A 14,370-nucleotide genomic window follows, 5' to 3' on the forward strand; every position below is an offset into this window, starting at 1 on the left:
TCAGTTACTTGGTCCGTGCGCTGACCAGGCCGGATCTTGCCGATTTGCACACCCACATTTTAGCACCCAAACTGGGCAGTGATCCTGTTGCAAACTGCTTTCTGGATTGCTAGAGTAAGGGCCAGCGGCATAGGCCTAACTGCACGTGACACACACACAGAAGAGGACAACTATACCAGAACACTGCAGGTCTTACCTTTGTAGGGACAGGAAGCTGCCCAGGTTCCTGTAGAGCACTGTACCGATGACGAACATCGAAGAATCTTCTGTATCTGAGCATGAAAATCAAAAAGCAGAAAATCCATTAATGGAGAGAAAGGGAAACAGAGGCCAGCTGCGTGAGCCGGCGGAACAATATCACCACGCACACAGGCCACACGCTCATCGGTGGACTAACAAGCTCTGAAATAGATTGCGGGGGGCTTGAATAATTCATAGGAAAAGGTTAGGACACAAAGCACATGTTGTGAAAGAAAACGACAAGAAGCGCCTTGCGGCAGCGTGAGACGCACTGGAGCGCTCTCCAGGTTTGCAGATTCACGGCTGAGCAAACATAGCGCAGGAGAAGCGATTAGGAGGTCAGCGCCCATTCAGGCACCGCTGGCTCAACTGCTTCTAAGGAGCTGGGAAACAGGTGGGAATGGGCTAGCCAAGTATAACGCTGGTAACGGGATACATGGTATGTAGCCACAGTCCGTCTTATATAAAATATATTGGACATACAAGCGATAGCATTGCAGCAGGTGAAATGTAAAAAAATATACGCGCGTTTTACCGTTAGAAACTCCTTAGACGAGGACCTTTAATGGACTGGACGCTGCGTCTGTCCTGACCAGCGTCCACTATTAATATACTGTGCCCAGGGCCCATGGTCAGTGCTGACAGCTCTCTCCTCCCCCAGTTATCAGCAGTACGACGGGCTGAAATCTGGCTACGTTAGGGTTCCCCATTTCTAGGGGTTGTATGAAGGGGCCTAGCTAGCAGGGATTGCACAAAGCTTTACCAGCCCTATGACTTCAGCTGCTGAGTCCTGATGAGAGAATCCTCCCCACATTACAGTTCCTTACTACAGCAGGACGATAGCCTTCGCAGAATAAGAGGCAATCCTTTCATAACTGATTCAAACAACAAAAAAAGTAATTTGAATATTGAAGGGCATTGCAAGTTGCATGTAATATTTGGGAAACAATAACATTTGCAGAAACGTGGAATTAGGACGTGATTCAGAGCCGCTCGCTAAGGCACGGTCGCTCGCTCTGAGTGATTTTCGCCCATCTGTGCATGCGTATAATTTGCAGTGCGCGTGCGCAAGCCATTTGTTGCGATCTGATTTTGGTTGCTCGTAAGCCACTATCAGGTCGCTGCTTTGAGTGACAGATAGCGCCGTTTGTGGGTGGTAACGGGGGAAGGTGCTTGTGAACGGGGGAGTGGATGTGCGAACGCAGGCGTGTCAGGCCGCCAAAACGCTGTTTAAAGGGCGTGCATAATTAGCAAAGTAGCGTCATTGCACACGTCGCCTGCATGTATTTCAGCCAGCGCTGATCATTGTGTTTGCAGCAGGGAAAGGCAACCTCAAGGGCTGCGAGCAGCTCCGATGGCTCTCGATATTCCCAATTAATCATACATTTCCCGGAGATGACGTGTGTTACGAGTGGCAAGGGGGCGTCTTCAGACACTTGCGAGCACACTTTCCCGTAGTTCGCTAACACACAGTGAGCGTCCTTATGCGACGCAGTGCAAGCGCTTAATTTAAATATCCGGCCTCTTTTGGCCAGCGAGCGATCGCATCTTGCGAGCGGGTCTGAATGAACTCCTTAGCTTGTTCCTCCCTAATGGTGGATAATAGAATGAATTAACAAAACGCTTTCCACTCTGAACTGAAAGAAGTTTCTTAGCTGTGCCAAGGGTTAACTTCTGAATTAAACATTACTTAGTGGCCTTGGTTCATTCTCCTCTACATACAGTAAGTATTGTTTTCAAAATGAGGAATCCATCTGTATAATGTCCTTTTAAACATGGACTTGCATTTAAAGGACTAAAAAATTGTCCGATAAATCCAGTACCCTGAAGTTACTATACAATTGTTAGCAATACCATGATACTCCACAGCCAGCGTAAATTATTATCTTCACACTACAGGCAGCTAAAGCTCCTCTGACATCTCTAGGACAGTATCCTAATTTTTTTTTTTTAAAAAGCAGAGAGTGCAGTTACTTGAGCTGCTGTGAGGTCACAGCCCCTCCCCTGTGTACGATCCAATCCTCACGCTGCAAAATAAGTCTGCAGATTGTCTCTCATGTCTCGTGTATTAGAGAAGCACCTCCCTCCTAATATGGAGGAAGCGCCACAACGAGCATGTTGGATTTATTCAGTGCAGTCTACACCCCCCGGTCTCAGGTACATTGTTTGGCTCAGTAGTGAGCAGCTTCTGACGTGCTTGCCAGGCTTGCTCACTAGAAAAAACTCTGTATCCTCCTTAATTCATTCCATTCTGAAGGTGTTAACTTGAATTTAACCTCTTCAGTGGCAGAGAGCGCTGAGTCGCTCGGGCTTAGCGCATTAGGCACAAGAAGCGAAACATTACAGGCTCAGCAGGAGGCTGCAGCTGGCATTTAGCAGGGAGAAAATCCGAGCTAACAGCAGTGATAGTGGAGGTAATCGCCCAAGGCATTGTATTCCCGTCACAGAACTAATGAGGACCTTCACAGCCTCTTCTGGGCTCCCGTTCCCCACTTAGCTCTATCTCTGTGACAGCTCATTTTACTAAGAACGTGGAGCGTTCCTGCTGGCAGCCAAACATTCCATGGAGTTTGGGTTCCGATAAATTAACCTGCAGACGGAAATGGCGCTTGCATGTTTGAGGTTAATGATATGAAGCTTGTGGGATCAAACACACCGGGAGTGAGACTGCAAGCATAAAAGGATCAGTGCTGAGCGGGCGCGTCATAGGGGCCAGGAGAGGCCGCGGCGCGTTCAGCCCTCAGCGTGAATCACACAAGAAAAGGGGAGTGGACGCCGCTGAACGGAGAGGCAGCTCTGCAGAGCAGATATCGAGGTGTAAGATGTAAAATGAAGGACAGCTGAACGCTGAGTGCTCGCAAAGAGGTTGCAGAGCGCCCAAAAGGACTTGTGATATCACTACTGTGAGCAGTGGCAGTGTACATTTCCTGTTTCATTATACCCATTAACATTTCAAAGGGAAACAGGTTAGAACTCAATTTCATATGGAAAAAGTTTTACTTTCCACCCAGCTCTATCTAAAGGAGGGGACGTGGAGCTCAGCGCGTTCAATGAATGGAGTCACGCTCAGCGCATCATAGTGTAAATCGTGACAAAAACGCAAATTCAGGTTAGATACAGAAGACACAGGGATAGGGAGTTGGGACTTTAGATGATAGACAGAGCCGGCCCTAGCCAAATTAGTGCCCCCCCATATGATCCTGAAAAAGCGTGTGACCTCACAGAAGGGGCGTGGTCTCACTGTGCTGTGGCCCCTTCCCCATTGTACTGCGCTCCTAGCACCCCTCACCCAGCACAGCACACATCACCTAGCACAGCACACATCACCTAGCACAGCACACATCACCCAGCACAGCACACATCACCAGCACAGCACACATCACCTAGCACAGCACCCTTCTACCAGCACAGATAACAGGACAGTACCCCTCACCCAGCAACCCTGTCCCAGCACAGCACCCATCACCCCTCTCCCAGCACAGCACCCACGCTAACCACTAGCCATCATCCAGGTGCTCCATCCCCACAAACAGCCGCTGCCCACTCACTGCTTGCTGCTGCCAGGCCCGATCTGAGCTGTCAGCTGAGCTCCCATCGTGGACCCTGCACAGTGACAGTAGCAGCTGCCATAGTCTCTCCCCCAGCCAGCAGCAGGTGCCCCGGCCGTGCCTGCCCCAAACCTCTGCTGGCCCTAGGTGGGCTTGGGTGCCCTTAGGCATTCCGAATGCCCTAGGTATTTGCTTAGTGTGTCTATGCCTAAGGCCGGCTCTGATGATAGATCCATCCACACACAGAGTAGGGCTATACCATACTATACTAGCAGTCAATAGGGAGGGGTGTTCAAATCCCCCAGAGCACAAAGTATAAGGATTTAAGAGCGGTTAGTGTCTACTAACATCCCACTCACACAAGAGAGCAGTACATTTCATTTCTACAGCCTTCCTCGCTGCGCTGACCGGCGTCTGTGACACATGCTTACAATGCGCAGGGCAGGACTCTGTACAGCGAATGACATGGAAACCTACTATGTTCCTCATGGACCAGGGCCATTCAGTACTGTACACAGTGGTGACAAAAACACAGGTCACCCTGGAAGTCAGCAGCTTCTCATTGAATGCAATAGGCTCTGACAATCTAGTGTGATACATCCAAAAATGAAATACTTATGACAGATGCACTTTAGACGATATGTCGTCCGATCCGGCCAGATCGTCTGACATATTGGGCACATCGTGTAGTGTGTACCGGCCATTAGTGACACTGCAAGCGGCAGCACATGCACAGAGACAGACAAGTACATTGCTACAGACACACATCGCCAATGGGGCACGGGAAGGGCATGGAACCAACATCCTACCCTCTACCTTTATTCCAAGCTGCAGATTCTGCGTGGGACAACCCTTGTCGCTATTAAGTATTATACAAGCAGAATCCCTGTCGGGGTGCTCATGTCTGGGAGAGGCGGCCTAGGAATGCAATGAAGCGACTACAGGTCCCCACTGAACAAGGCTCGCCTAATGCTGGAGTGCGGCGATAGAGCACATAACCAGCCCCCATAGACGTTCCCACATAAGATCTTAGTAACCTTGAGCATAAATCACAATGACAACATCATTTACAGGAAAGCGATTAGCATTTTCAATTTTATAAAAATAACCTGCAGGATGTAAATGGTAATGTAGCGTTCTCTTATAGAGCTATTCATTACAATGATTACAGGAACCCTGAGGTGAATGACAACATGGTCTGGTTATTATAAATAACAATAACGGGATAATCAGCACACGCAATGGAGGAGTCACAACTGCTGGATTTACTGTAACAATGTATCAGGTAAGAGCGTAACTTACTGGGAGCAATAATGTGATTATATATTTGTAATTACAGTCATACTACTGACCACGCTGGCAATAGGTTTGTATGTAATGGATAAAACTAAGTATTTGTTGGTTTTTGTATCCCATTTTAATACAGCTAAATTCAATATTTACAGAAGTAAAGCTATTGACTGTACATGAGAAAGTTAGATGCATCTATGTAACTACTAAGTGTAGCTAATTAAGGTTTGCAAATCTCAAACGAATGTAAAAAATTATATAATGACTGGATTAGCAAATGTGAAATAATTCACCATCCGCTGTGACAGAAAACCTACTAATATTTACAACAATTAGCTGGTCATCACTTTACTGTATATTGCGGATCTATTTGCCGGCTGTCCAGGTGGGTTGCTGTATATTACCTGTATCTTCGGTAGAAAGAAAGTTTTTGGAGATAGACACTTTGTCCTCTGAGGTCCGAGCCCACTCCACCATCCCTCTCCAACCTTTCATCGGGAAGCTGATGTCAGTTGGACTGTTGGCCGGACGCTTGTAGACACTGAGGACTTTCAAGAAGAGAAACAACAGAGTGGTCAGGGCAGGTAGCACTCAAGCATAATTCTGTACTTGTTTGTAATGTATCTCATGATACTTCAATGTTTTCTGGCACTGCATGAATAGACATCTATCAGCATGCAAACATACATTATTAGCAGTCTGCAATTCATTTATAAAACAGTTATGTTATTCGTCATTTATTTTAGCCTATATATAAGACTAGGCAACAATTATTATAGTGCACCATCCATCAAATGTGATTTAAAGTTTATAAGATTATAGGCCAGTATCTATCAGCCATTCTATCGAGCATCACTATGTACAAGGACATATATTTTACCTCCTCTTCTAAAATATTTGATGTCCACGGGGCAAGACAGCAAGTAAAATAAGATACAGACACAAGGTGCTACTATGGTGTAAAACCTTCTTTGTTATGCAAACAAAGACTGTTTGGTATTAAATCCGCTCGCCGCGATGTTACTGCAGTCTACAGAATACAGTAGAGTAAAAAACAGTCATGGATTAAAAAAAGACCCCATCATGCCATATACCCTACGCATTTCATTAATTATTTTTTCATAATGTCTGTATTTCGCCGGACCACCCTGATCCGGCGAAATACAGACATTATGAAAAAATTATTAATCACTGCCTATTGAATTGCTTATATTTTTCCATAAAAATATATTACAAACGGCACAAGTTACAATTTCAAAACAATCAAGAGTAAGAAATATTCATGTTGTTACATGTATCAGTTATACCCAAACCCTTCAGCATGAATTATTAACATACTATAGGCAGTAATTATCAATCTAAACACATGTTCCACAGCTATCAAAGAAGAATATATGTTAAACTATGTATTTTTGTATTTATACTATATTTTTGGAAAATTTCCTGAGGCGTGTTTTTTATTATGCCAGACTAGCCCTCCGGACAAAGGGGGTCATTCAGACCCGCTCGCGAGCGCAGGACGCTCGCCAGCGGGTCGATGTTCCCCCACTGCGCATGCGCATGACGGAGGGAGCTCCGTCGTGCGCATGCGCGAGACCCAGCGAGCGACGAGCTCTCCATTGCTTCGGGTCTCACACCAAAGGGGGCGTGCTGACGATGTTGATTGACAGCACGCCCCCTTTGGTGGGCGTGCCGGGGGCGTGCCTGCCAGACAGAGGCGTTCCCATGGGAACGCCTACCGTCTGAAGCCGGCCCCACTGACATCACTAGTGATGTCAGTGGGAGTGATTTTGGCTCTGATAGAGCCAAAATCACTCCAGGGCTTGCGGCAGCGAGACCCTACTGCAGGGTCTCCGTCGCAAGCCCGATGGTCGCGATGGTCAAGAGTATCGCGACCATCATCATGGACGCTCGCATATGCTGTGGGTGGTCACCCACAGCTATGCGAGCGGCCAGGAGGCCGCTCCATTTTCATGGAGGAGGGCCCTGATTCAGAGCGAGTGCTCTGGTCAGAGCGTTCGGCTCTGAATCAGGCCCAAAGTCCCGATGAAACGCGTTGGTTTGTCCTGCTGGGATTTTGATCCATAACTATTACTGATCTGTTCTGTACTAATCTGTTCTGTACTATGCAATATCATTGTGATAAACGGTTTTGCTACCAAAGTGTCATTAATCAGGAGTTTTTCTATTTTTGGAATAGGAAGATTTTTTTTTTTTGTTAATGTTCAGGTGCATTTGATGCAAGTCAACAAAAATACTCATGTAACAAAGACATTCAAATATGCAATAGTTAACCAGTAAAGTGCCAGTAATATTAATGATGGATAGTTGGGCACAATGTGGCAGAAGATGGTTACCCACCAGTGCTCAGACAACGCTAGTGAAATTGCGCTGTGTAGTGATTAATATATCACTGTCACTGTTCAAACTCAGAGATGAGAATGAATAACCTGTTCCACAGTAAATTCGCCTGATGCTGCGTTAGGCTGCTGGATTTTACACGCTTCTGCGACGGAATTCGGCATTAGGTGTCCAGCGCATAATTCCGCTCTATCATCTTTGTTCTAGTTCCCTTATTATACCCCAACCAGGAGACAGAGAAGAATTAATGGACAACGTCATCACCTCAGCTCCGCAATACGCAGACTTTTCAGATGCAGCGTAATAGTGACGCACATACACTCAACTCACTGATTCCTTATATCGCTGGGAACTCACAGTCTGTTCTGCATGGAATTAGATTCATGCATGATGTGGCTTCATTCGCGTCTCAGAACCCATTCACAGCATACATCGGGAAGAGAAAACCGACACTGCCGACATCCCAGCTCAAAATACAGAACTTACAGTGCAGCGGCTCATGTAGGGTTAGGCGCAGTGCAATCTGCCCCTTTATTTCCCATGTTTTGTGTTTTTATTTTATATGCGCACACATTTCATTACCTCATACATATCCTTCGCCAAGACGGATGAGACGCAATTTGCACTAACGACCACTAGGGTGGACTGAGCATGTAAGCCGGGCATATGCTGCCATAGCGAGCTGGACACACCTGGCATATAGGGCCACATCCACAAACTAAGCAAAACGCATCTTTTTTTTCCAGGTCATATTTAGGCGCAAAACTCAGCATGAGCCCCGCAGTAAGAAATGCCTTTCCATGAAAGGGAGGAGGAGAAGCGGAAGACTGAAGATTGCGTCACCGGACCTCCGCGCCTCTGAGCATAGGTCTGCCGCACTGCCAAAAAATAATGTATGCCAAATTTTGCTGCATCATTTTAAATAGAGGTGAACATCATTCGTACTTCTAACCTCCTTCCACGTGAAACAGCCATTTTAGTCTCATCATGCCGTGACTCGGTAGTGTGGACGTCTTTTCGTGCAACTTTTTCCCTTCAAGTGCGTCTTATTTGCACGTGAAATGCTACGTCACAGTGTCAGAGCAGCATTTCGCATACAGATAAGCCGCATACACACTAGACGATAAGTTGGACGATAACAATATCGTTATCGTTCATCGCGTTCAATATTGTCCAGTGTGTATGCAACACATCATTAACGATGCGCGCTCCCGCAGAGCGTTAACGTCAGGTTTTGCAAGTACGGGGATGAGGCAGGGCGTCGTCACTGAACAATGGGGGTCATTCAGACCCACTCGTGAGCGGCAGTACGCTCGCAAGTGGGTCGATGTTCCCCACTGCGCATGCGCATGACAGAGGGAGCTCCGTCGTGCGCATGCGCGAGACCCGGCGAGCGACGGGCTTTCCATCGCTCGGGGTCTCGCACCAAAGGGGGCGTGCTGTCGATGTTGATTGACAGCACGCCCCCTTTGGTGGGCGTGCCGGGGGCGTGCCTGCCAGACAGAGGCGTTCCCATGGGAACGCCTACCGTCTGAAGCCGGCCCCACTGACATCACTAGTGATGTCAGTGGGAGTGATTTTGGCTCTGATAGAGCCAAAATCACTCCTGGCCTTGCGGCTGGGAAACCCGACCGCAGGGTTTCCCTCGCAAGTCTTTTTACACGCTCGTATATGCTGTGGGTGGTGACCCACAGCTATACGAGCGTCCAGGAGGACGCTCCATTTTAATGGAGGAGGGCCCTGATTCAGAGCGAGCGCTCTGGTCAGAGCGTCCGGCTCTGAATCAGGGCCAATATCTTTAATGACATAGAGCCCGGCAGTGCAGGGGAAACACTTAACGATATCGCTCATGGAGCAATCGCAACATATAATATAGACATGCCGCATATCATTTTAATCAGCAGAAGCTGCTTGCACATCTTATTCGCACCGCTGTATGAATAAAATGCATTTGAAGGGCAGAAGTCTCACGAAAAGACATTTGCCGCTCACGCGTTATGCGTAACGCGACTTGTAGCGCACAGAGGATAGATATATGTGGACGCATCTGTGTTAACAATGACGTTTGGTTCCATGAACTGAACCAGAAAATCCTGTTTCATTCATTAGCGCAGTCTCATTCTCACCATTTTTTAGTAAAGGCAGCTTTTAATAGAAAGCTCTGATAGGACGGGAGTCTCCGAGACGCTACAGCTGTCTGAATGCAGTCGTCTCAATATCAGCTGAACTGCAGAACGGGCCTGTGAGGCTCAAGGACATCTAGAACACACAGACGGCTGACAAGCAGCCAGTGCAACCTAGTGGCCGGAGAGAGTGATGGAAAGGTGGAACCAGCGTCTGTGCCTCACACATCACAGACAAACCCACAGGCAGCTCCGTGCACCTACCCAGGTTGTCGGTCACTTGGTAGGAGTCTTTGAAATCCTTCATTCGAAAGCCGATGACATCGATGAAATCTTCGATCAGTCTGAAGAGATCTCTAACGCTCAGCCCCACCTGAGAAGCAGAGTATGTCAGAAAGTGACCACAGAGGGCAAATTCACTTATTTATACAGCTGAGCCGTGTCCTGCGTCCCCCAATGTCTAGGGGGAGGTAGACGAGATACAATGTCAGGTGGGGGGGACACAATGACAATATAAAATAATACTAATATTGTTTTGTATCTTTAAACAGAAATCTGGGGCAGTGTTTTAATTTTTCCGTTTAAAACCCCGGCCACAGCTGGCATCATAGCGAGGATGGCGTTGTAAGCAGGTTAACATACCGAGGAGTAAAATAAATACATTATATTTAATGTGTTGGGTGAATATATACCTGAGCTACTGTAATGTAATGTAAGGCAGAGAAAACAAACATACATTCTGGAAACAGAGATGTTATCTGACACAGTAACAAGTTTAAGGGTCTATTTATGTAGACTAGGTGCTAACTATGAATAATCGCTGCTTATCAAAGCAATACAGATTTTATTCATAACAAACAGTTGTATCATTGGAGAAGAATTACACATGTGACCTCTGTTGTAACATATAGCTCAATAATCAGCGGCTCTTAGATAAATAGTTGTTATGCTTTTTTTCAGTTCATGTAAATGAGGGTTATCTACTGTCTGACAGGTGCAGTGACATTGGAACTGCACACTAAAGCCTACTCCATATGTACATTTCTGCAGTGGTCAGAACTGCTCTGTTAGGACTACAAGGAAGTCTATTTATGGGGCACAGGACGTAGACTGAGGCACTGCCATGATCACCTTACATGCACTTTGCAGTCTTGTGAGTTAATCCTTTCTGTTACTATGAAGAGACCTAAGTACTCACCTTTTCCCTCAGCTTTGTTTTAACTTCGTTCAGGAGCCAATTCAAATTTTGAGACCTCAAAGTCATTTTTCTCTAGCAGCGGCTGGTAGATCCGTCAAGCTTAACGCTTTTGGACATGCAAAAAGACTAACTAATTCAGGCCACCGTTCTAGTCCCTTTTAAACCATTTTAAGTTGCATGCGCCTACCGAACCCTCAGAAGGGCTTTGTAATAACAAGCACAGAGGCGGAAAGCATCAAATTAGACTTTATCTGTTAGTTTTTTCAGAATGTCCTGTTGTCTTGACAACTCGGAGGAGACTTCACTTCAGTGGTTTGTAAGGAGCGTAATAATAATAATAATAATAATAATAATAATAATAATGTCTCACATTTGGTGATATGATCACAAGAGAAACCTGTCTGGGAAATATTATTATTTCTTCACAACAAAAACATGACACAAAGTATCGTTGAAGGTGCATTATAATATACACTTAGGCAAATACAATGTTTATTATATGTTCTGCTCTCATAAACTTTACAGAAGGTTTAAGGATCTGTTTATCCCAGCCCTTCATTCTCCTATAATGGAAGAGAGAGAGAGAATGGAAGGAGAGAGAGAGAGAGTTAGAGGAGGGAGAGTGGACGTAGAGAGAGAGAGAGTTAGAGGAGGGAGAGTGGAGGGAGAGAGAGTTAGAGGAGGGAGAGTGGAAGTAGAGAGAGTTAGAGGAGGGAGAGTGGAGGGAGAGAGAGAGTTAGATGGAGAGTGGAGGTAGAAAGAGAGAGAGTTAGAGGATGGAGAGTGGAGGTAGAGAGAGAGAGAGAGTTAGAGGAGGGATAGTGGAGGTAGAGAGAGAGAGTTAGAGGAGGGAGAGTGGAGGTAGAGAGAGAGAGAGTTAGAGGAGGGAGAGTGGAGGTAGAGAGAGAGTTAGAGGAGGGAGAGTGGAGGTAGAGAGAGAGTTAGAGAAGGGAGAGTGGAGGTAGAGAGAGAGTTAGAGGAGGGAGAGTGGAGGTAGAGAGAGAGTTAGAGGAGGGAGAGTGGAGGTAGGGAGAGAGTTAGAGGAGGGAGAGTGGAGGAAGAGAGAGTTAGGAGGAGGGAGTGTGGAGATAGAGAGAGAGAGTTAGAGGAGGGAGAGTGGAGGTAGAGATAAAGAGTTAGTGGGAGAGTGGAGGTAGAAAGAGAGAGAGTTAGAGGGGGGAGAGAGGAGGTAGAGAGAGAGTTAGAGGAGGGAGAGTGGACATAGAGAGAGAGAGTTAGAGGAGGGAGAGTGGACAGAGAGAGAGAGAGTTAGAGGGAGAGTGGAGGTAGAGAGAGAGTTAGAGGAGGGAGAGTGGAGGTAGGGAGAGCGTTAGAGGAGGGAGAGTAGAGGTAGAGAGAGAGTTAGAGGAGGGAGAGTGGAGATAGAGAGAGAATTAGAGGAGGGAGAGTGGAGTTAGAGATAGAGTTAGAGGAGGGAGAGTGGAGGTAGAGAGAGAGTTAGAGGAGGGAGAGTGGAGGTAGAGCGAGAGTTAGGAGGAGGGAGAGTGGAGGTAGGGAGAGAGAGTTAGAGGAGGGAGAGTGGAGGTAGGGAGAGAGAGTTAAAGGAGGGAGAGTGGAGATAGAGAGAGAGTTAGAGGAGGGAGAGTGGAGGTAGAGAGAGTTAGAGGAGGGAGAGTGGAGGTAGAGAGAGAGTTAGAGGACAGAAAGTGGAGGTAGAGAGAGAATAAGAGGAGGGAGAGTGGAGGTAGAGAGAGAATAAGAGGAGGGAGAGTGGAGGTAGAGAGAGAGTTAGAGGAGGGAGAGTGGAGGTAGAGAGAGAATAAGAGGAGGCAGAGTGGAGGTAGAGAGAGAATAAGAGGAGGGAGAGTGGAGGTAGAGAGAGAGTTAGAGGAGGGAGAGTGGAGGTAGAGAGAGAAGAAGAGGAGGGAGAGTGGAGGTAGAGAATAAGAGGAGGGAGAGTGGAGGTAGAGAGAGAGAGTTAGAGGGAGAGTGGAAGTAGAAAGAGAGAGAGTTAGAGGAGGGAGAGTGGAGGTAGAAAGATAGAGAGTTAGAGGAGGGAGAGTTGAGTTAGAGAAAGAGTTAGAGGAGGTAGAGTGGAGGTAGAGAGAGAGTTAGAGGAGGGAGAGTGGAGGTAGAGTGGAGGTAGAGTAATGGGGTAAATAATTGCATCATTGGATTTGATAATGAGCTGTGCAAAGCTTGATCAATGCAACCAATGATTGCAGACCGACCCCTAATGAGAAGGACCAGTGCACTGAGCCCTCCCCCCCCCCATCAGGCCACAGAAGAATCAGCTAATGCTGATGTGTATAAGAATCCCAGACAATGTGTAACCTTTGTGGATCTGGCATTATGTAGCAAACAGTTATCAGTCACATAATCTGCAGGTATCATTCATAGAAGCCGACATCAGTAATTGTGCATAACATACGCTGCTGCCCTTGTGCCCGATCTCTGGTGCATTTAGCAGACTTTACTAGGAATACGATGAGGATGAAAAGCAGAGACCTTTCCATAGCTACTGTAAGGATGTGGGGGTCACAATGGGTGCTGGGAAACCCATTTCAAGATCAGACTCTGGGGCCGTTTTCCAAACTAATTCTGGGCCTGATCCGGAGATGGACGCTAAAGCCAGAACAGCTGCGTATTTGTGCAGGACGGTTGTGCGAAGACATGCAAATGGCGCAACCACTGGGACTTGTATTGAGACGGACAATAGCTGCTTCGAAAATCCAAGTGGCTGCTTACAAAGACGCAGCTCGGGTGTAGATCAGTCAATTATCGGACTTCTGGTTATGGTTGCACAGAATGGCTGAGAGAACTAAGACACTGTAAGATTAGGACAGGCAGGAACAGCCCTCATGCTGCAGGTACGGTGCGAGCAATCTCTAACTACACTTGTGTCTATCAGTCATTTCACCAGTAACATTGTGACTAACTGGGGACGTCCCAGGACATATGAAGTGCAGAGCCACAGCACATAGAGCTAATATACGGATCCTCAGGAGCTCATCGCCTGATCTTGCCTCTGGCACTCGTTGATGAATGATTCTGCCTCCAGCGGAAGCTTAAGGGCTGATATTGTAATAAGGAGTCTGAGGATTTCATTCCCGTGAGACTCATCACTCACAGACTCCGAGACCGGCAGCTTTTCCTCTTTACGACATCACAAAGAAAATAAAATTCAGCACATCACTCCACCATGCCTGCTCATTAAGGTGGGTTTTCCTATGCAGCTACGGCATACAGTTGGAGCAGAATTTATCACAGCGAAAGACAAAGTGAAGAATGCGCGCTACATTGTGACATAGAAGGGGTGGAGTTTTGTACCAGGTTGCAACATCAGCTGCAATGAAGTGTGCTCCATCTGTTCAGTTCCATCTTTTAAATTTCACACCTGACGTATACGAATAAAGGCCCTCATTCAGAGCAGCTCGCAATTAGCGCTCGCTCGTTCAGAAAAAGGGGGTGGCTATTCAATTGAACCGTACGCTCTTTGCGGTCTGTTGCCGCCTCCATGTCTGAACGAGCGAGCAAAACATACGCTCGTTTATTTGATAAAAACGCCCCCTGGCCGCTCGCATCATACATCATGTCCGCTATTTATTAGATTAATCGAGAACATCGAACAGCGTATGAACTGCTCGCT

The 14,370-nt window shown here is 46.8% G+C and overlaps 1 protein-coding gene across 2 annotated transcripts in view; it reads right to left on the reverse strand.

The window, feature by feature from the left end:
• ADGRB1 (adhesion G protein-coupled receptor B1) overlaps window positions 1-14,370 on the reverse strand; it is a 335,561-nt gene that overhangs the window by 251,430 nt on the left and 69,761 nt on the right. For both annotated transcript variants that reach the window (XM_088456276.1, XM_088456275.1), the window contains exons 11-13: window positions 9,827-9,935; window positions 5,483-5,626; window positions 197-272 (exon numbers count right to left, since the gene is read on the reverse strand). In XM_088456276.1, coding sequence (XP_088312402.1) covers window positions 197-272; window positions 5,483-5,626; window positions 9,827-9,935 — 329 coding nt within the window. The remainder of the gene's footprint in view (window positions 1-196; window positions 273-5,482; window positions 5,627-9,826; window positions 9,936-14,370) is intronic.

Source organism: Taudactylus pleione, unplaced genomic scaffold (assembly GCF_031769625.1).
Source record: "Taudactylus pleione unplaced genomic scaffold, aTauple2 ptg000695l, whole genome shotgun sequence".
NCBI classification, from domain to species: Eukaryota; Metazoa; Chordata; class Amphibia; order Anura; family Myobatrachidae; genus Taudactylus; species Taudactylus pleione.